Raw genomic sequence first — 20262 nt, 5'->3', positions numbered from 1 at the left:
GAGGCAGGTTCAACTGCCAGTCTTCTCACAGAAAAAAAAATCACATTTCTCACAGAATATCATGGCATCCACACTGATAAATGAGTATCTCCAGTATCAGTAGGTATTTATATTTATATAGATCTATTTTCTGTATTGTTCATTATATCACACTACTCTACAAGTGGGAGATCGTAATTGGTGGGTTTTTCTGGTGAAGGTGCGTTGAAGCGTTCTGGATCGTTCTGGGTCGTTCTGAATTGTTGGGAACACTCCTCACTCTTAGCCATCATCACCATAGCATCACTGATCATGCCTGTGTCACATAAAGATCCATAATAAAAAGGGTCTGGTTCTCTACCGCTGTAAACCTTTAAAGTGGTACACCTCTTTTTCTTTCTCGCTCTGTTTTTTAAGAAAACATGTAGACAACACTTTTCAACTGCACCGTGCGATTGCTTGACAATATACATGCATTGTTTTATAATATACCTTTGTATTCATCATCTTTTTATTATTAAAACATTATTTTGGACATAATATTTTGTTGAACTTTCTAGGAATTACTCGGTCTATTTACATATAATTATAATATAATTTTGTTTCGTTTTCTTCTAGATGCCAAGATTTTGGAACATCCACACATTCATGTAAAAACCTCATACAGTACTATACACACCACAGAAACCAGGTAAAACAATACACATATGTCTCTTTCATTTATTAAAAACATAACCAAACATGTCTCAATAGACAATGATTATGATGAAGAAGAAGAAAAAGCTAACGTTCCATATCTATCCGCGTTATGCGCTCTTGGCGGTCACTGAAACCTAAATGACTTATTCAATGCTGAGTCCCTTCTCTGTTAATAACTTTGGGCCATAATGATTTAATACCATCCTAAGTAAACCAATAGAAGTTCCAAAGAAAAGGCACGCCCCTAAGAACAGGTCTAGGAACTCTTACCCTTACCTCAAAAATGAATGTTAGCTAGTGGAGGCCTCGGAGTAGACATTGCACTGGACCAGCTCAGGGGCAACCTCTTCCTAAACATACCAGTAGTATAGGCCAGCAGGCCAACAAAAGAGGAAACTCACACAACTGTTGAAAATAATGTTCATAAAAATATCCCTGAATTAAAAATGAGCTCCACATACCTGTCCTACACAGATAAATATTTTCAAATCAATATAAAAATGTTCTGCTTATGAATAAATCATTTGCTGATGTGAAATACAGTATCTCTCTTGAATAATTAAAAAGGAAAGTCTGTACAAAATGCCTACTCATATAAATCCAAAAAGGAGGATGATTTAAATTGTACATTATAATAATTTAATCTAGGCCTATATATCACACTTTCTTCACAATTATATTAATATCATACACAAACATCTTAACGAAGATATATATTTATATATGTATAATTATTTTACTTTTCATTTCAAGTTTGCATGAATTATCTCTCTGATTGCCAGGGGCTTTCATTATGAGTGTCTCCACTCTCCACCATCCTTTCCTCATCCCCACCACCAATAAACCCCTCCAAGACTCTGCCATATTAAAATCTCCTGTCCAATAACACTAGTGTTACGGTGATTCAAAAAAGCATCGTCACGTAGTCTTGGGGTTTCATCAGGGACTTTCTTGTGTAAAAGCAGCGAAGTGTGAATACCTCCCTCCCTTCCTCCCCATCACCCTGCCAGACGCAAATGCAGCGCTGGGAGTTATGGATTTGAGTGTGGAGCTGCATGAGTAAGTTAATTTCTTTCATTAGGCTTCACTTTATAAAACCCAGGGCTTGAGTCCTGCATTGCTACAGTGCAGCCAGCATGAGGCTTGACTAACTCGCTGTGCCGTGAGCTTGCCGTTTTCTCGCTGACAGAACAGAGGGTGTGCTTATTGCAATGCCACGGCCACATTCTGACATACTCGTGTGTGTGTGTGTGTGTGTAGGCCAATATGTGGCCCTTTGTTCTGATCTTTACAGTAATGTGTTGTTGGAGCCACTGATCTGATTTGTGCCATCAAACCAAGGTTCCTCCGCCTGCAAAGACAAACGTGCACATGAGCTGTACTGCTATAAGCCTACAAGAACATGTCTTTGGTGGGTCTCTAACGAAACCAAAGACCCAGAGGGTTCATGCAGATAGGTCCACTCTGTGCTCTCATGGGGAAATTGCAACATCGATCATTTTGTGCAAATATAATACAGTACCATGTCACAAATACAGGCCCAATGGGAACCTTTTCCAAGAAGGGTTTGATTCATAGACACATCTCCCCCCAAGGACAGCCCAGATAGCAAGGTGCAAAAAATAATAGCCTTCTTAAACTCAAAAGGGTGTCAAACAGTGACCTCCAGATGAACCTGTCTTCCCAGCCCTTTGTTATTAAACCAAAAACAATCCTCCCACCTCAAGCTGTTTGCACTTGACACCAGCCCCTTTCACAAGCAATTGTTTTAATCTCAGTGCCATGAAGAATCGATTTCACGCACTTGTCTACCGAACAACTGAAGAATTAACTGAATGAACTGTGTACGACTACACACGGCCATAAACCCCCTAGGCCGCCTTGGTGACGCATCACAGAAGAAAGAGAGCTTCAGAGTGGTTGCTGGCGTAAGATTAACAGCAGGGAAACATTGACATGTCTTTGATGAAAGTCTGTTTTATCCTTATAACACTTCCAAGCTCTTAAGTCAGCTGTGAGGAATGGAGCCGGTGATATTTTCGTAAGCACTCCGGTTTTAAGGGAGAACACTCATATACCCTGGATCTGCCTTCGTTATATTACATGAACCAAATTATTCTCCATAACATCTATCACACAGAAAAAAGCAGCCATTTCCAGTGGCAACCTTACTATTGCACAACCAACAGCTGTGGGCTAAGCCAGCTTCTCTGTCAGGGGAGGTCCAGATAAACTTATTGTGGGTTTTAGCTAGAGCAAATATTGAAAATACACACAAGCCAAAATGAAACTCATTGTGCAGCATGTCTTGTAAATAATCAGAGGGGAGCTCCACCAGCTGGTCCATATCTCTGGTCCCTTTCAGAAGAGAATTCATTTGTGCTCTTGTTTCTCTCTCTAATGTTCTGTGCCTTTTAACCATTCAAATCAAATACTACCAAAAAGACTGCATTATCAAAACGGTATGGGTTAATTCATGATCAGTGGTTCTACAGTCATGAAATAAAGAAATGGCCAATCTAGTCAATAGTTATGACTCAATACAACTGGAGACTGTGATTTCCATAAACAGTTAGGTGGATCTCCGTCTCACTGGCGTGTTGGAGAGTGTGCATGCATCTATTGCTATATGCCTGTGCCTGGTCACATGAGTGTGTGTTGAGTAAGGAGTGTAAACACTGCAGCAGGGAACGCCAGTCCAAGGCAAAACCCTTCAACTATGGATACGTCCTGATTGTCATACATCATTCATGTCTACTCATTCTACATTCTTTAATGATCCCTTTCAATGTTTTGATTTATTTTTGTTTTCCTTTGTTCCCTTCTTCATGTACCAGCTCAGTCGTTAAATAATTGATCTACTGTAATATCACATTACTGTTCCTATAAAATTGATAAAATTGTGTGCAGACTCTCAAATCAGAGGATTTCAACAAAAGCAGCTCCCTGGCTTTTTCTTCCATTGCCAAACTGCTGTGTTAATAGTGAACGAGGGGAAGAATGGAATCAGATACTGGAGAGAAGAGGCCTTAAGCCACTCCAGGGATATAGTATTGGATATACAGTGGAATGTACAGTCACATTGAATGGGAGCCGTTTCATTCATGTAAGCTCTTTACAAAACAGGGACAACTATAGCACCAGTTTAGACTTCTCCACAGGTGATGAAATAAGTCTGAAATAAAGAAAGGAACAAACAGAAAACTGTCCCAGAATGGAAACCACCACCTTGGTTTAGCTTCGTTTTTCTCCACAGATTCACATTCTGCCAGGTGATGGAATAAGACTGCTATAACTCTGAACACACACGACTACTGTACTGTACTCGTTGATTATTGCAACTCTACTCTGTATAATATAAGTCACAGTCTAGATATTACATCTACTCCACTAAGGTTCCATCCAGTAAGATTTGGCAAATGGTGCGATGATGGACTGAGGGTTCATAAAGGACTGGCACTGTTTTTCTGTCCACCCAGACCAGATCAGACCGGACCAGACAAGGCAGTGGGAGGGAGAGAAGGCCAAGGCCCATCTTTGAGCTCTCTCTCTGGGGGTCTGGGGAACTGTCAGTACTACTGAGTGGGAGAGCCACAGAGGAACCACCAGACTGTCCAAGGAGGAGTGCAGTGCACCTCCACTTAATGTCTCATCAACTCTTGTACTGTATAATTAGAGATATGTGAAGATTCTGGCTGCTGGACTGAGACCAAGAGCAGCAAAGTGACACTCAGAAAGTAAACTCTGAGAAATACCTACAGATATTCTGGGGAACTCCCCACTGATATGTTTTGCTGCATCTAACTCTTGGCATTGAGGGCTACCGTAGAGGGCGGGGCCAGTTTGCTTGTTTTGCTCTTCAGTTTTGGCATGTGATGGTGCTCCTCCTCTTTCTCATCCATCCTCTTGTACTTCACTGTGAGTTGCTAGGGGAGACAGGCTTGGGCAGGGTCTTGCTGCCACGCTCCTTGTAGCTGTTGGAGCCAGAGTACTGCAGGCTGCGGCCACCAGGTTTGAGCCCCAGGGAGGAGAGGTTGAGGGAGGTCAGGGGGGTCGGGGAGGAGGGCGAGGGGGTGGGGGTGGGGGTGGTGGAGGTGGGGGAGGTGGAGGAGGAGGAAGAGGAGGTGGTGGTTGAGGTGGTGGTGGAGTTGGAGGAGCGGCCGTTGGGCAGGGGCAGGGAGGAGGCGCGCTGCTGCTCACGGAGGAGGCGGTGTTGGCGGAAGGTGGAGGAGAGGAGCAGGGCCTCGGCGCTCAGGCTGGAGGCTGACAGGCTGGCCAGCAGGGCTTTGGCCTGGCTGGAGGAGGCTGTCAGGGAAGACAGCGCCCCCTCCTGGGGATACTTCCTTAGACCCGGGGCGAACACAGCCGAGGCCGAACTGGAGGAGGGCAGGCGGCCGGAGAAACTGTCAGCTTTGGTGCCTGACAGGAGGGGCTTAATACTGCTGCTGCTGTTCCCAAGGGCCTATGGGTCAGACCCAGGTACAGACCAGGAACAGGAGGTGGAACATGGAGAATTGGGGAAAATTGGAAATGTTTCAGGGGGGAAAAGATAAATGAAAAAAGAGAGAACAGTCATATAGTTGGTAGTGGTCCCCGACAGCACCCTTCCATTCACACAGACATGCACATTCACAAACAGAACACACACAGGGTAGATATCCTGTGCATTGTGTGGTCAATGTAGGATGTGAGAGGGTACAGGAGTCAGAGACTCTGCCAATACCCATGTTAAGCCAACAGAGGGGAGGGGGGCTTAAGGGGGTGGACTAGGAGTAGCAGGGGATGGGGTGGGGGGTCAGATGCAGCTCTGTAGTCAGGTGGTTGGTGATGAGGAGGAGTCTGGAGAGCACAGGCACAGGGCACAGGCTGGTCCCTCACTCACTGTGCAGGGTCAGAGGTCACAGAGGAGCAGGTGGAGGGGCAGACCGGGTGGCACAGGGTGGCCCAGGAGGATCACACAGGTGACAGGGTGGTGGGTGAGGTGGTGGTGGCGCCCCAGGAACAGGTGGTGTAGAGAGACACAGGCAGGGTGGGGTGAGAGGTGGGGGGTGAGGGAGGAGGGGTGAGATGAGAACAAGAGACAAACACAGGAAATTCAGGTTAGTATCAGCAGATGTTGATGCTAGCCAAGAGTGCCAACTACACAGAATGGGGGTTAAAAACCGACAATACATATCTTTCTTGTGTTATGATACCAACAGTCTGAAGTGAAAATGTAACAGAAGTGTACAGGGGTTACACTGCTGTTGTCCGTTACTGTTTTGACTGTTTTTTTAATGGACGTCTGAGTCATTAAAAATGCAAAACATGTTAAATGAACAGCATCACACACATTCCCCTTTGTGTGATGCTGGAGTACACCAGTACATGGCGCTGTGTTGGCAGTGAGACATTGTGGTAACACTGTGGACATTATACAGTATATGGGGTGTATTCTCTGTAAATGCAGTCTGCCAGCAGCCAGTCTCTCTCATAGAGGAAGGCTGGAGGCATGTGGCAGACCCAGTGGCAGTGCCAGGGCATGGGCAGAAGACAGGCAGTGCCAAACGCTACCAGATCTATGCCAGAGCACGAATGTGTGAGGGTCCCCTACTCTGTGATCAGTCCTACATCAGTGCCACTGGATGATGACACCTGTCTAGACATCTGTGCTTGTGGCTGGGGGATGAGAGGTGTAACGTGAAGGAAGAGTCTGATGTAACCATCCCAGACACTGGGAGAGAGCAATAACTTTGCATACCAGGTTTTATATCAAAGGTCATTGTTTATTTAGAGGTGACTTTGACTACAACGATCAAATAGACTAACTTAAATTCTATCCACGATAGCAAATCATTTGCTCTTGAATAACATACAGAAAGTATGGCGAAAGTTCTCCTCCACAATGTTCCAAAAAAAGGCCATCCACTATTTCTGAGAGAGGTTTCTACTCTGCCCTGCATGTTGAGTGGTTGGAGGGTGTTAGTGTGGGGATTGAGGGGTTTCGTTCTGTGTGGTTGGTTGGACAGCAGGTGCGTGTTGTGTGGCCTCTGAGGCTTTAACCTACTCTGTTGGCTGGTGCTCCAGTACCTCTGGTGCTGCTGTCTGCCCCCAGGGAGAGGGGCTGTTCCTTCTGCCTGAGGACACCCTCACTCTCTCCTCTCTCTCAAGCCTGGCTACCGCAACATTTATTCCGGTCTGTTAGTGCGGTAAAATTGCATCCTCTCATCTCCGGAAGCTCAGAGCTGCCTGCCAAAAGACTGTCTTGTGGGACTGGCCTTTACTACCCCCCGGAGCGAAATGGTGGCTTTGAACTGTCTGGTCTTATAACAGCTCAGTGATTTAAAAAATCCTCTCACGCCTGGAACGCTCTGACGGGATGTCTCCTGGTACTGTAGCAGTGCCAAACAACAAGCGCAGGCACAACAGCAATGAGTATCATCTCACAATGCCCTGTTCAGTCTCACACACACACACACACACACACACACACACACACACACACACACACACACACACACGAGAAAACACATAGTACAGACAGATAACACAAATATGAAATCTTTCCCACCACCAATAACATCTATTCATAACACCACTGAGGATATAAGCAGAAAAGAGACAAAAAGAGAAAGATAGGAATATGAAAGGAGAGAGTGATGGCCGGAGAGAGAGAGGGTCAATGTAAGAGTTTGGGGTCAGGAGTCATCTCTGGGGAGGGGAGAAGAGAAGAGACCTCTTTACCTTCAGCTGTGTCTTCAGTAGAGAGGACACCCACGGTGGGCATGTCTGGGTGGGTGTCAGTCAAAACAACAGCATCAGTAGGGAGTGGGGCAACTAACTTAGAACTCTATGGGAGTGGGGAAACTAACTTACAACTCTATGGGAGTGGGGAAACTAGTGGGGCACCTTAAAACTCTGTGGGTCAACTAACATGGTTGGTGGATAGGCACCTGGCTGGCACAGTAGCCTGGGCAGTATAGTATAGGAGGGTATCTGACAGTTTTGAGGTGTTGTAACGAGAGAAGACAGACATCCATGGCATGTGCTGCCCATACAAACAGCCTGCTGTCAGTCATTGAGTAGTGGGGAGATTGACTTCTGCGATTGAAGCCATATGGTGATTCAAAATGCTCTGAAATGGGTTTAGTAATGTCTTAGTTACTGTTATTGTTGGCGCTATCCTAACTGATGGCTTGGTGCTGACTCGGAGGGAGATTGTTTTGAGCGTCTTTCCTTCTTTGGACGAGGGGATAGTTTTTTCACACAGCCTCTTTTCAGTGTAATTGTTTGCAACAGTCTGCGGACAAAGGGGGCGCGCTGAGATCCTGTCTCCTCATTCTGAAATAATGGGATTCATTTTCCTCTCAGCGGGCTAGAAGGAGGCCACTCCACACCTACAGCTTTCCAAACACACACAGAGTGGAAGTAGAGGGAGGGAACGAGAGGCACACAGGGGGAGAGAGAGAGAAAGATAGAGGTGGGAAAAGAGAGACAGCAAAATTGAGAGAACAAGAAATAAAAGGGATGAAAACAATGAAGGAATAAAATGAAGGAAGAGAGAGAAAGCGAGCGAGAGCTGAAGGGAGCACACTGAGGGGAAGCACTGTGCGCTTCATATTGAATAATCAGTGATTACACTGACACAACTGGGTACTGATTAGCCTCAGCCTACACTGGGAGACAAGGGAATTAGAGACATTCCTCCCATGCTTACCTATATAGCTACTAGGCAGCACAGTCTCACAACTCTCTCTCTATATATATTATATATACATGGATCTCTCTTTGTCTCTGTCTGTCTCTCTCTCTCTCTCTCTCTCTCTCTCTCTCTCTCTCTCTCTCTCTCTCTCTCTCTCAATTCAATGGGCTTTATTGGCCTCTCTCTCTCTCTCTCTCTCTCTCTCTCTCTCAATTCAATTCAAAGGGCTTTATTGGCCTCTCTCTCTCTCTCTCTCTCTCTCTCTCTCTCTCTCTCTCTCTCTCGCTCTCTTGATCCAATCGAATGGCTCCTTCTCTGAATTCCATATCAAAGTATTTTTAGCGCAGAGAGGGGGTTTAGGTGCACTTCAGTGCTCCTGTATTTTTCAAATAACATTGACATTAAAGCTTACTTCATTGACATGACTCCTGGCAGAACTAGAGAAGAAAGTTCTCTCTCAGCTTGACTTTGTTCTGACACGCCTGAATAGTTCAATTTCCCCGTCTCCCCTGGGCCCCCTTGCATCTCTAACTTATAACCCAACATGCTTCAAAACCTTCAGGTCCCTAGTGCACTACACTATCTACAGTGGGGCAAAAAAGTATTTAGTCAGCCACCAATTGTGCAAGTTCTCCCACTTAAAAAGATGAGAGAGGCCTGTAATTTTCATCATAGGTACAGGTCAACTATGACAGACAAAATGAGGAAAGAAAATCCAGAAAATAACATTGTAGGATTTTTAATGAATTTATTTGCAAATTATGGTGGAAAATAAGTATTTGGTCACCTACAAACAAGCAAGATTTCTGGCTCTCACAGACCTGTAACTTCTTCTCTAAGAGGCTCCTCTGTCCTCCACGCGTTACCTGTATTAATGGCACCTGTTTGAACTTGTTATCAGTATAAAAGACACCTGTCCACAACCTCAAACAGCCACACTCCAAACTCCACTATGGCCAAGACCAAAGAGCTGTCAAAGGACACCAGAAACAAAATTGTAGACCTGCACCAGGCTGGGAAGACTGAATCTGCAATAGGTAAGCAGCTTGGTTTGAAGAAATCAACTGTGCGAGCAATTATTAGGAAATGGAAGACATACAAGACCACTGATAATCTCCCCTCGATCTGGTGCTCCACGCAAGATCTCACCCCGTGGGGTCAAAATGATCACAAGAACGGTGAGAAAAAATCCCAGAACCACACAGGGGGACCTAGTGAATGACCTGCAGAGAGCTGGGACCAAAGTAACAAAGCCTACCATCAGTAACACACTACGCCGCCAGGGACTCAAATCCTGCATTGCCAGATGTGTCCCCCTGCTTAAGCCAGTACATGTCCAGGCCCGTCTGAAGTTTGCCAGAGTGCATTTGGATGATCTAGAAGAGGATTGGGAGAATGTCATATGGTCAGATGAAACCAAAATAGAACTTTTGGTAAAAACTCAACTCGTCGTGTTTGGAGGACAAAGAATGCTGAGTTGCATCCAAAGAACACCATACCTACTGTGAAGCATGGGGGGTGGAAACAACATGCTTTGGGGGTGTTTTTCTGCAAAGGGACCAGGACAACTGATCCGTGTAAAGGAAAGAATGAATGGGGCCATGTATCGTGAGATTTTGAGTGAAAACCTCCTTCCATCCGCAAGGGCATTGAAGATGAAACGTGGCTGGGTCTTTCAGCATGACAATGATCCCAAACACACCTCCCGAGCAACGAAGGAGTGGCTTCGTAAGAAGCATTTTAAGGTCCTGGAGTGGCCTAGCCAGTCTCCAGATCTCAACCCAATAGAAAATCTTTGGAGGGAGTTGAAAGTCCGTGTTGCCCAGCGACAGCCCCAAAACATCACTGCTCTAGAGGAGATCTGCATGGAGGAATAGGCCAAAATACCAGCAACTGTGTGTGAAAACCTTGTGAAGACTTACAGAAAACGTTTGAGCTGTGTCATTGCCAACAAAGGGTATATAACAAAGTATTGAGAAACTTTTGTTATTGACCAAATACTTATTTTCCACCATAATTTGCAAATAAATTCATTAAAAATCCTACAATGTGATTTTCTGGATTTTCTTTTCTCATTTTGTCTGTCATAGTTGACGTGTACCTATGATGAAAATTACAGGCCTCTCTCATCTTTTTAAGTGGGAGAACTTTCACAATTGGTGGCTGACTAAATACTTTTTTTCCCCACTGTATTTTGTACACTATCTATATCCCCTTTACCAAACAGGACCCTAGTAGTAGTATTGGCTCTGGCTAATCCATAGACGGTCTATGGATTAAGAAGCTGCACCAAGATATGTAGGTACACCGCCAATACAACAGTGGAATAAGCTACCTTGTGCAGGGGTATCGTCTCAGTGGGAGTGTGACCAGAAGGTAGGGTATGGGTTCAGTTAGGTAGGGGGATGATCAGTCTGACTAGAATACAGTACCTGCTGTTGGCCCTTGAGGAAGTCCTCCCTCTTGCCAGTTTTGGTCTTCTCTGTGCTGCTCTGCTGCAGGTGCTTCAGTCTGGAGGCAGCCGAGGAGTGGACTTTACCCACAGCTGAAGAGCTGTTCCCTCCCTGGAGAAGGAGAGAAGGAGAGGAGGGCATGGGGGAATAGACAAAAGAAGAGGAAGAGGAGAGAAGGGGAGAGATGGGGAGAGATGGGGAGAGATGGGGAGAGAAGGGGAGAGATGGGAAGAGATGGGGAGAGATGGGGAGAGAAGGGGAGAGATGGGGAGAAATGGGAAGAGATGGGGCGAGAAGGGGAGAGAAGGGGAGAGATGGGGAGAAATGGGAGTATGAGTGTCACAGAACACCAACAGATTGACATTTCATTCCTTTTAATCAGACATATACCAACTCAATAGAAGCGCTCACCCAGTAAGCCCGCAGGCTGCTGAAAGCCCTAAGATCGCTGATATACCTCCCTATCATCCACCCCACTGACTTTCACTATATCACTATATCACTACACACAGGCTGCAGCGCTACAGAAGATCTGACAAACAGGAGAATATGGAAATGTACAATTCAAAGTGGTGTTGCGTAGCGTGGCTGCACCAGGGGCTTCATCATATGATGTCGTCGGCTCAATCATTTTCTCTACCTCTAATATGCAAAAAGAAAATACGCACTCACTCACCAACACAGGCACGCACATCCTATCTACTCCCCAACCCCCTCCACACATGCACATTAGCTAAGAGGAAAGGCACTGCATATGATTACAGGAGACAGAGTGCCCAGTATGGTATGCTAATATAAGTCATTCACGGGTAGAGTAGGGAACCTGGATGAAGGATCTGATTGGCCTAATGAGACCCAGTTAAAGGCAGTGGTGGTTACAGTAATGAGGGTGATGCAACAAGGCGTGAAAACGCTGCAACTCCACACCAACCCCATGCCAAGCCCATGCCAAGCCCACGGGACCTGTTTCTCCAGTTGAATGGCAAGGAGAAGAAATGGTCCCTGACAGCCAGACCTACTGCAGCTTGCACTCATGGATGGAGTTGGAGTGGGTGTGAGTTTATCTACACACGGAGACAACATGGTGGTCCGTGCTACACTCTACCTCTTCACCTGTCGGTCTCTAACTCTCTATCTATCATCATTATTCATTTTGGGAGCTTTACAAAGTATCTTGACCTAAAGGTGACGTGACAAACTCAGACTCCCAGCATGCAATGAGCCCTCTGAGGTCTGGTCTGCCCTATGCTAACGAATTACTATGGGATAATGAGAACAACAGTTTGTGTCTGTATTCAGTTTCAGACCAATTTGGAAACCAAGTCTCAACATTTAGTTCGTCGATAAGCCTAAAGACTGTTCAAGGTAAAGCTGGAATAGTTGATGATGCAGGTATCTGGTCATTGATTACAGAGACGAGAGAAGCAGCAAAGTACAATGAGAAGACAAGACAAAGATGTGAAGAGAGGGGGGAAATAAAGAGGGGAGCGAAAGAGAAATGACAGTTTATTGCAGCAGAGATTGGACTTGGCCCTGGTTTACAGAGTAGAAACAGAAGAACAATAAAAAGACAATTAACAGCCCCTCTCCAAGAGGACAGTAGCCCAATTACTAATCACAGTACAGAGAAGGAGAGCATCTGTTGCGGGCCCCTTTGAGTTGAACTGATTAAAGATTTAAAGCCTTCAGCATTTAAAGCATTCTGTTTGGACGGCCAAAATCTACCAGTTTTCACAGGGAGCAGACAACAGATTATATCTATGTGGGAATTGGCAGGTAGAGAGGTTCAATGGAGGTGTGAGGTATAACTCCATGTGAGGTTGGTACGTTATGTGCAGTCAGATAGGAGTGAACAGGAGGAAGACAAGATGACGCTTCAGCAGAAACTGCAACCCGAACTCTTAAAGCCAAAAAGAGAGATGAGGATAGAGAGAAGTGGGTGCATGCCCTCCAAAGAGCAGAGTCTATGCAGGGGTGCATGTTATAGACCTTGGAAGGAGTGAAGGAGGGTTTGGGCTTGGGTGGGACTGGGGGCTTCTTGGTCTCTGTGGTGCTGGTGCCAGGCATCTGGGCTGGGTCTGGAGCCTCTGACAGGGCGGTGTCAGTGGGGAGTGTGGTGGGGTGGCCACTGAGCTCCAGCAGGGTGTTTTCCAGCTCGCGGATGGTCTCCTCCAGGTTGTCCAGCCTCCTGTAGGTGCTGCTCCTGATGTCTTGTCCCCGCTTACAGGGGTTCTGTCCCTGTCCTTCCCTGGCCTGGCTCTCCTCAAAACATGCAGACCCATTGGGTTTCACTGCTGCTTCTGCAGAGTCCTGACTGGGCTCCGGAAGGGTGGCTAGAATGCGCTCTGTTCCACTGCTGTGAGGTAGTGTCAGGTTCCTGTCGCCTGTTTCCACCCCTCTCCTCAGAGCCTCTCTCAGAGAGACCTGCTGCTCAGGGGAGAGAGTTATCCTGGAACCCAGGGGACTGGGGCTGCTGCTCAGGCTGCTGTGAGAAGGTCCTGCTCTGGGCTTGGGGACCGCCTTGGATGACCCTGTGTCCTCCACCCTGCCCAGCAGTAACTGCAGCTGCCTGTAGGCCTCTCTGACCGTCACAGTCTCCCTGAAGAGTACCAGTAGTGGAGCCCCACACAGACGGGCTTCAGTGGTTCCCTCTGAAGGCTGAGTTGGGATGGTGAGTGTCTGTAAAGCCTCTCCCATGGTCCTGCTGAGCTCCTGGGCCTGCGAGGGTGACATCACTCTCACCTCCAGCTCAGTCAGTACCAAGGACAGCTCCTCTCTCTCCTCCCTCTCTTCCTCCTTCTCAAAGGACTCCTGGATTCTCAGCTCCCCCCGCCGAGAGGGCTTCCTCTGGGCCTGGCTGACAGGATCCTTCCTTTTAGAGACCTGGATCTGGGGGACTGCCTGGAGAGGAGCAGTCTGGCTCTGGGACTGGTCCACTGTCAGGGACATCTGATGGTCCTGTGTCAATTCTCTGACAAAGCCTTCTGAGGGAGAGAGTGGAACTGACATGCACTCTGTCAACACAATCCGGGGGACTGGAGAGAAGGACGGACCAGGAAGGGCCATGCTCTGTGCATGTAAAACAAAATGGGTGAATAGAAGTAATATTCCAACATACTTTCAATAAGATAAAATATGATTATTTTCTAAACAGTGTAATGGTAATTGACTGGTTATAAAATACTTCTTATTAGGGCACTAACCTGTGAGTGTGATGCCAGTATGCTGGAAGTGTATTCTGAGCTGCCCTGCTTCCACTGTAGGCCAGAGCAGTCCAACGATACTCTAGACAGCTGGTAGACACAGTGTAGAGTTTCACAACTGTTCACACACACACACACGCACTCACACACACTTGCACGCTCTCACACACACCCACATGCACTTCAGAGCACTGCAATCAACACAGAGAGTCACTAGTCACAGGAGTGTTTGTGTGTATCTGTGAGTGATCACTCCATCAGTTCGTGAGTGTGTGTTGGTACAGGATGTGTGAGGGGAGGGCAGTTGTAGAGATGGTGTTGTCTGGAGACAGTGTGTTTAGGGGTGTGTTCTGGTAGTGTAGAACAGGGGGAGTGCTGGACCAAGGGGCTGCATTTAAAACAATAGTACAAACCCGTTTACTTTCCCTACAACACCAAGATGAATAGGTTCAGTGTACAGTCTGTGTGCTGGTGAGCAGCTGTTGTGTGTGACAGGAGAACATGTGGAGAGCACTCTGCAGGTAGAGACAAAGGTGAGGATGGGACTGTGTACTCTGGGAGGGGGGTAGAGATCAGGGATGGAACATGGGAGTGTGTGTTTGAGGGAGGGGGTAGAGTGGTGGAAGTGTTAGTTCGAGGAGGAAGGAGGGCGAGGAGGGCAAGGAGGAAGGTGAGGGCAGTCTCAGGAAGCTGCAGTCCACACAAGCCCTCGCGAGGTCAGGGAGGGCGTTACCTTGGTGCACTGTGCAACTGGGGGCCATAGGTTGAGGCTGGAGGGGGGCACGCTGGTCCTGCTGCGGGGCGCACTGGGCGGGGACAGGGGAGGGGTGTGGCTGAGCCTGAGGGGGGCTCTCTGAAACAGCTGGCCAGGGGAAGTGTAGGAGGGAGGGGAGGGGCGTAGTTGAAATAATGTAAATAATTGTTAAATTAGGATAAGTCATCCATAATATCAAGATAAGTGATTATAACTGGTCTATCTAAAATTACAGTAAAAAATAAAAAATAATCTGTCCAATTTATTGTTTCACTGTGGCCAGCAGGGCATCAGAAAAACAAACACACAATCCAACGCTCCATTTTGTCCATGTGGCCAGGCTGGGTTGGTCTGTGAGCTCTGGGTGACACACTGTGTGTGTGTGTGACTAAGCTGTGTGATCTGCAGTAATCTGGGCCCACAGTGACTGGAGCTCTCTGTCCCAGTGAGGAGGCCTGGGGTGTGGAGGACATATGGCACCTGCTGCTTTGGCCTGACCATCCACTCTAACACACCAAGCAGCCAGCTAATGAGGCATGTGTGTGTGTGTGTGTGTGTGTGTGTGTGTGTGTGTGTGTGTGTGTGTGTGTGTGTGTGTGTGTGTGTGTGTGTGTGTGTATGGGCATGTGTAGCTACAAGCTCTAGGGAAAATTAGGGAAGCGGAGGAAGTGTCGTTTTTCAGTAACATTACCCATTCCCTGCACCCTTACCTAACATCCTTCAGAGACCACTTATAATAATACTATATAAACTCTGCTAACACTATTAATACACTATTTCTGAAGCTGGTATACCAGTACCTCCAGTTCAGCAGTGATCTTGTCCTCCTCTCCCTCCTCCTTGTCTCCAGAGGCGATGGTGGGAGGGGTGGACGCAGGACGGGGGTTTTCAGACACTGTCCGTCGTAGCTGCACATGGGGCTTCTGTGTTTCTGCCTCCTCTGCCTCCGACTTTCCCACACATACATAGAGGAGATCAGAAACTAGGCAGGAGGTGTGTGTATGTGTGTTTGTGTGTGTGTGTGTGTGCGTGTCTGTGTGTGTTTGTGTGAATATACAGTGCCTTGCAAAAGTATTCATCCCCCTTGCCGTTGTTCCTATTTTGTTGCATTACAACTTGTAATTTAAATAGATTTTTATTTGGATTTCATGTAATGGACATACACAAAATAGTCCAAATTGGTGAAGTGAAATTAAATAAATAACTTGTTTCAAAAAATTCAAAAACATAAATAACAGAAAAGTGGTGCGTGCATATGTATTCACCCCCTTTGCTATGAAACCCCTAAATAAGATCTGGTGCAACCAATTACCTTCAGAAGTCACATAATTAGTTAAATAAAGTCCACCTGTGTGCAATCTAAGTGTCACATGATCTGTCACATGATCTCAGTATATATACACCTGTTCTGAAAGGCCCCAGAATCTGCAACACCACTAAGCAAGGGGCACCACCAAGCAAGCGGCACCATGAAGACCAAGGAGCTCTCCAAACAGGTCAGGGACAAAGTTGTGGAGAAGTACAGATCAGGGTTGGGTTATAAAAAATATACGAAACCTTGAACATCCCACGGAGCACCATTCAATTATTATTAAAAAATTGAAAGAATATGGCACCACAACAAACCTGCCAAGAGAGGGCCGCCCACCAAAACTCACAGACCAGGCATGGAGGGCATTAATCAGAGAGGCAACAAAGAGACCAAAGATAACCCTGAAGGAGCTGCAAAGCTCCACAGCGGAGATTGGAGTATCTGTCCATAGGACCACATTAAGCCGTACACTCCACAGAGCTGGGCTTTACGGAAGAGCGGCCAGAAAAAAGCCATTGCTTAAAGAAAAAAATAAGCAAACACATTTGGTGTTCGCCAAAAGGCATGTGGGAGACTCCCCAAACATATGGAAGAAGGTACTCTGGTCAGATGAGACTAAAATTGAGCTTTTTGGCCATCAAGGAAAACGCTATGTCTGGCGCAAACCCAACACCTCTCATCACCCCGAGAACACAATCCCCACAGTGAAGCATGGTGGTGGCAGCATCATGCTGTGGGGATTTTTTTCATTGGCAGGGACTGGGAAACTGGTCAGAATTGAAGGATGACGCTAAATACAGGGAAATTATTGAGGGAAACCTGTTTCAGTCTTCCAGAGATTTGAGACTGGGGGGGGGGGGTGAATAGTTATGCACACTCAAGTTTATTTATTTTTTGGTCTCATTTCTTGTTTGTTTCACAAGAAAAAATATTTGGCATCTTCAAAGTGGTAGGCATGTTGTGTAAATCAAATGATACAAACCCCCAAAAAATCAATTTTAATTCCAGGTTGTAAGACAACAAAATAGGAAAAATGCCAAGGGGGGTGAATACTTTTGCAAGCCACTGTACATCCATGCCTCATGCTCTGTCACCTTAATGCTCTTGCCGGGGATAAGGGTCTCTCCGCTGCGGGTGGTCAGGCCAGACGGGGATGATGGGAAGCTGCGTCGAGGTGGCGGGGGAGGGGGCGACTTCGAGGGCTTCTCTGTGCGATACCGAGTCACCGTCAGCTGCTCTACATCTGTGGCAGGGAGGGCAGTACCATGGGCACCCGTTAGAGAACAGGACAAAGTACATTCACATCCAACACTGACACATTCATGAGCTGAGTATGTGACAAAACACTGCTGCCCATCAGTACATCAAAAACCCCAACGCTCTACTGTTACCTCTGTTGGGTAAGGGGAGGTCTGATCAATCCTTACCAGAGCCACGTCTGGAGCCAGGCTCCTTCCCCGAGAGCTTGTGTGTAGCATGCTGGGGCTTGGTAGGACGGTGCTCTGGGATCCCTCCCCCGCTCTGGGGGGTCTGAGACTGGGAGGGCGTGTTGGAGGAGGGCTTGTTGATCTGCTTGGCAGCAAAGTCCAGGTCTGGGATGGCCTTCATCAGCTCAGCCTGGGTCTCCTCCAGCAGACGGTTGATGTCTTGAGCACTGTACTGGGTCAGACTGGCCCGCTTCTCCTCCCAGTCCCGCTCTGCTGCCTGGAACCATAGAGAAAGATATCACAGTGAGTGATACTGTATATGCACGCAGACACACACACACACAGACACACACTCACTCATACACATGTGCAGACATCCACACTTGTAGACTCACTCATGCCTACTCTCACTCACCTCCAACACCCATATATACTGTATCATCATACCAATGCCACACTCAGAAAACTACAGATTAAAGACTAGAATGGAGTAACAGAAGGGTTCCTTACCAGTCGAACCTCCACAGACACAGCCTTATCAGCAGCAGCGCGGTTGGCCAGCTCTTCCAGGGCCCGACCCTTGTGAGGCACAGGGGGGTGGTTGTCCCTGTGGGGGCCAGAGGAGGGGTTGCTGTGCCCATGGCCATGACTTTGACTATGGCTGTGGCTGGAATGGGGGCTCCAGTTTGACAGGCTGCTGCCGCCCCTCAGGTCACTGAGGTTGAGAGGGGGGCTGGTGGGCATGTCAAAGTCGGAACTCTTACGGAAGTCCTCACCGCTGTGCTTGGGGAAGTCCTCCTGCTTCTTCCATATGCCCTCATTCACTTGCCTGACCACACAAATACAGCCAATGTCAGGCGATGCCAGTAATGTCTGTATATCGGCTATTATGTGTTTAGTGGTGTTGTGCTGTGGCTAGACAATGCAGGCTCTGAGTTACACTTCGTACCTGTGATGTTGGATCAGTGTTGATGTATCAATGATGGTCAGTGTGTGGTGGGCCGTAGCCTACCAGCGCATGGTGGTCACTGGTCAGTGTGTTGGGTTGCACCTGTGTATGGTGGTCAGTGTGTTGGGTCGTACCTGAGCATAGTGGTCAGTGTGTTGGGTCGTACCTGTGCATGGTGGTCAGTGTGTTGGGTCGTACCTGTGCATGGTGGTCAGTGTGTTGGGTCGTACCTGTGCATGGTGGTCAGTGTGTTGGGTCGTACCTCAGCATAGTGGTCAGTGTGTTGGGTCGTACCTGCGCATGGTAGTCAGTGTGTTGGGTCGTACCTGAGCATAGTGGTCAGTGTGTTGGGTCGTACCTGTGCATGGTGGTCAGTGTGTTGGGTCATACCTGCGCATGGTGGTCAGTGTGTTGGGTCGTACCTGCGCATGGTGGTCAGTGTGTTGGGTCGTACCTGCGCATGGTGGTCAGTGTGTTGGGTCGTACCTGCGCATGGTGGTCAGTGTGTCAGTGACGCTCTTGCAGCGTTTCAGCAGGGCGTCCAGTCTGTGTGGCTCCTCCTTCAGGAACTTGACGGCCTCCACCTCCACCCTCAACACCACCCGCATCTTACTCTGCAGACTGGGGAACTGGTCTGGAGGGGGACAGGGAGAGAGAGGTGACGCTACATATTATCATCTCAGGAGTCACAATGGGAGTCTGATTTCTGAGAGTGGTGATTGTGATATCTGGATGTTTGAGACTGATGTGTGTCTGTGATTGACTATCTGAGAGTGATTGACAGCAAGTCAGTGCCTACAGTGTGTCTGTGAGTGATGAGTGTATCAGACCCACAGGAGGTTGGTGGCACATTTAATTGGGGAGAACGGGCTCATGGTAATGGCTGGAGCGGAATTAGTGGAATGGTATCAAATACATCATACACGTGGTTTCCAGGTGTTTGATGTCATTCTATTTACTCCGTTCCGGCCATTATTATGAGCCGTCCTCCCCTCAGCAGCCTCCTGTGATCAGACCCTGTCAATGTGTCTGTGAGTGATCAGTGTATCAGACCGTGTCGGTGTGTCTGTGAGTGATCAGTGTATCAGACTGAATCTGTGAGTGACTCACTCTTGAGCTCTGTGAGTGTCTCTCCTAGTTTCCTCAGCAGCGAGGCCTTCTCCTCCAGCTCCTGAACCGTCACCAGCTTGTGATTGACAGCTGAACCCTTCTGGATGTCCTCCACTGACTTCTCCAGGTCACTGGACAGACAACACAGGAGAGACGTGTTAACACAAGACCTTCACAGTTAACATGAAAACGTTCATGTTATGAAGACTGTAATGTTCTACTGTGAATTACCATACAACTGTGGCGTGTGAGGAGGTGAGAGAACCACAAGGGCGATGGAGAGACATACACACAGACTGGACACACACACGTACACATGAACGTGGAACACACACACACACACACACATACACAAGCTGACGAAGCAAAACTACTAATGAAAACCCAACTTAATGATGTCAAATAAATCAGCCTGAAGCCATATGGCCAATCAAAATGGTATGAATAATTAAATGAAATAAAATGGCTATTAGCAACGGTTAATAATAAGCCTAGATTAACAGCGATGTTCTAACGAGGCGAATGATTTATTCAACAATGTCCACTCGTATAAAGTTACACACTCTTTGCTAAACCAGACAGTGTCTGGGAACCGGGGATGTTTTCCAGCTGTTGTAATGCATGGGCATTGTTTCTGTTACCAGTAGGACTGCCTTAGTACAACCATATTAATCATAGGACCTCTTTAGAACCTC

General features: G+C 47.2%; 1 protein-coding gene across 1 annotated transcript in view; it reads right to left on the bottom strand.

Annotated features, from left to right (window-relative positions):
- Positions 1-5054: 5054 nt before the first annotated feature.
- Positions 5055-20262, bottom strand: part of LOC121569558 (SRC kinase signaling inhibitor 1-like) — a 45478-nt gene continuing 30270 nt past the window's right edge. The window contains exons 12-21 of the mRNA XM_045221509.1: positions 19568-19698; positions 18944-19091; positions 18019-18337; positions 17509-17785; positions 17176-17324; positions 15570-15719; positions 14016-14105; positions 12802-13881; positions 10792-10923; positions 5055-5559 (exon numbers count right to left, since the gene is read on the bottom strand). Coding sequence (XP_045077444.1) covers positions 5557-5559; positions 10792-10923; positions 12802-13881; positions 14016-14105; positions 15570-15719; positions 17176-17324; positions 17509-17785; positions 18019-18337; positions 18944-19091; positions 19568-19698 — 2479 coding nt within the window. The 3' untranslated portion in view covers positions 5055-5556. The remainder of the gene's footprint in view (positions 5560-10791; positions 10924-12801; positions 13882-14015; positions 14106-15569; positions 15720-17175; positions 17325-17508; positions 17786-18018; positions 18338-18943; positions 19092-19567; positions 19699-20262) is intronic.

This window comes from Coregonus clupeaformis, chromosome 7 (assembly GCF_020615455.1).
Source record: "Coregonus clupeaformis isolate EN_2021a chromosome 7, ASM2061545v1, whole genome shotgun sequence".
Lineage (NCBI taxonomy): Eukaryota > Metazoa > Chordata > Actinopteri > Salmoniformes > Salmonidae > Coregonus > Coregonus clupeaformis.
Note: the sequence above shows the minus strand (reverse complement) of the source record. Positions and strands in the feature narration are given on the sequence as shown.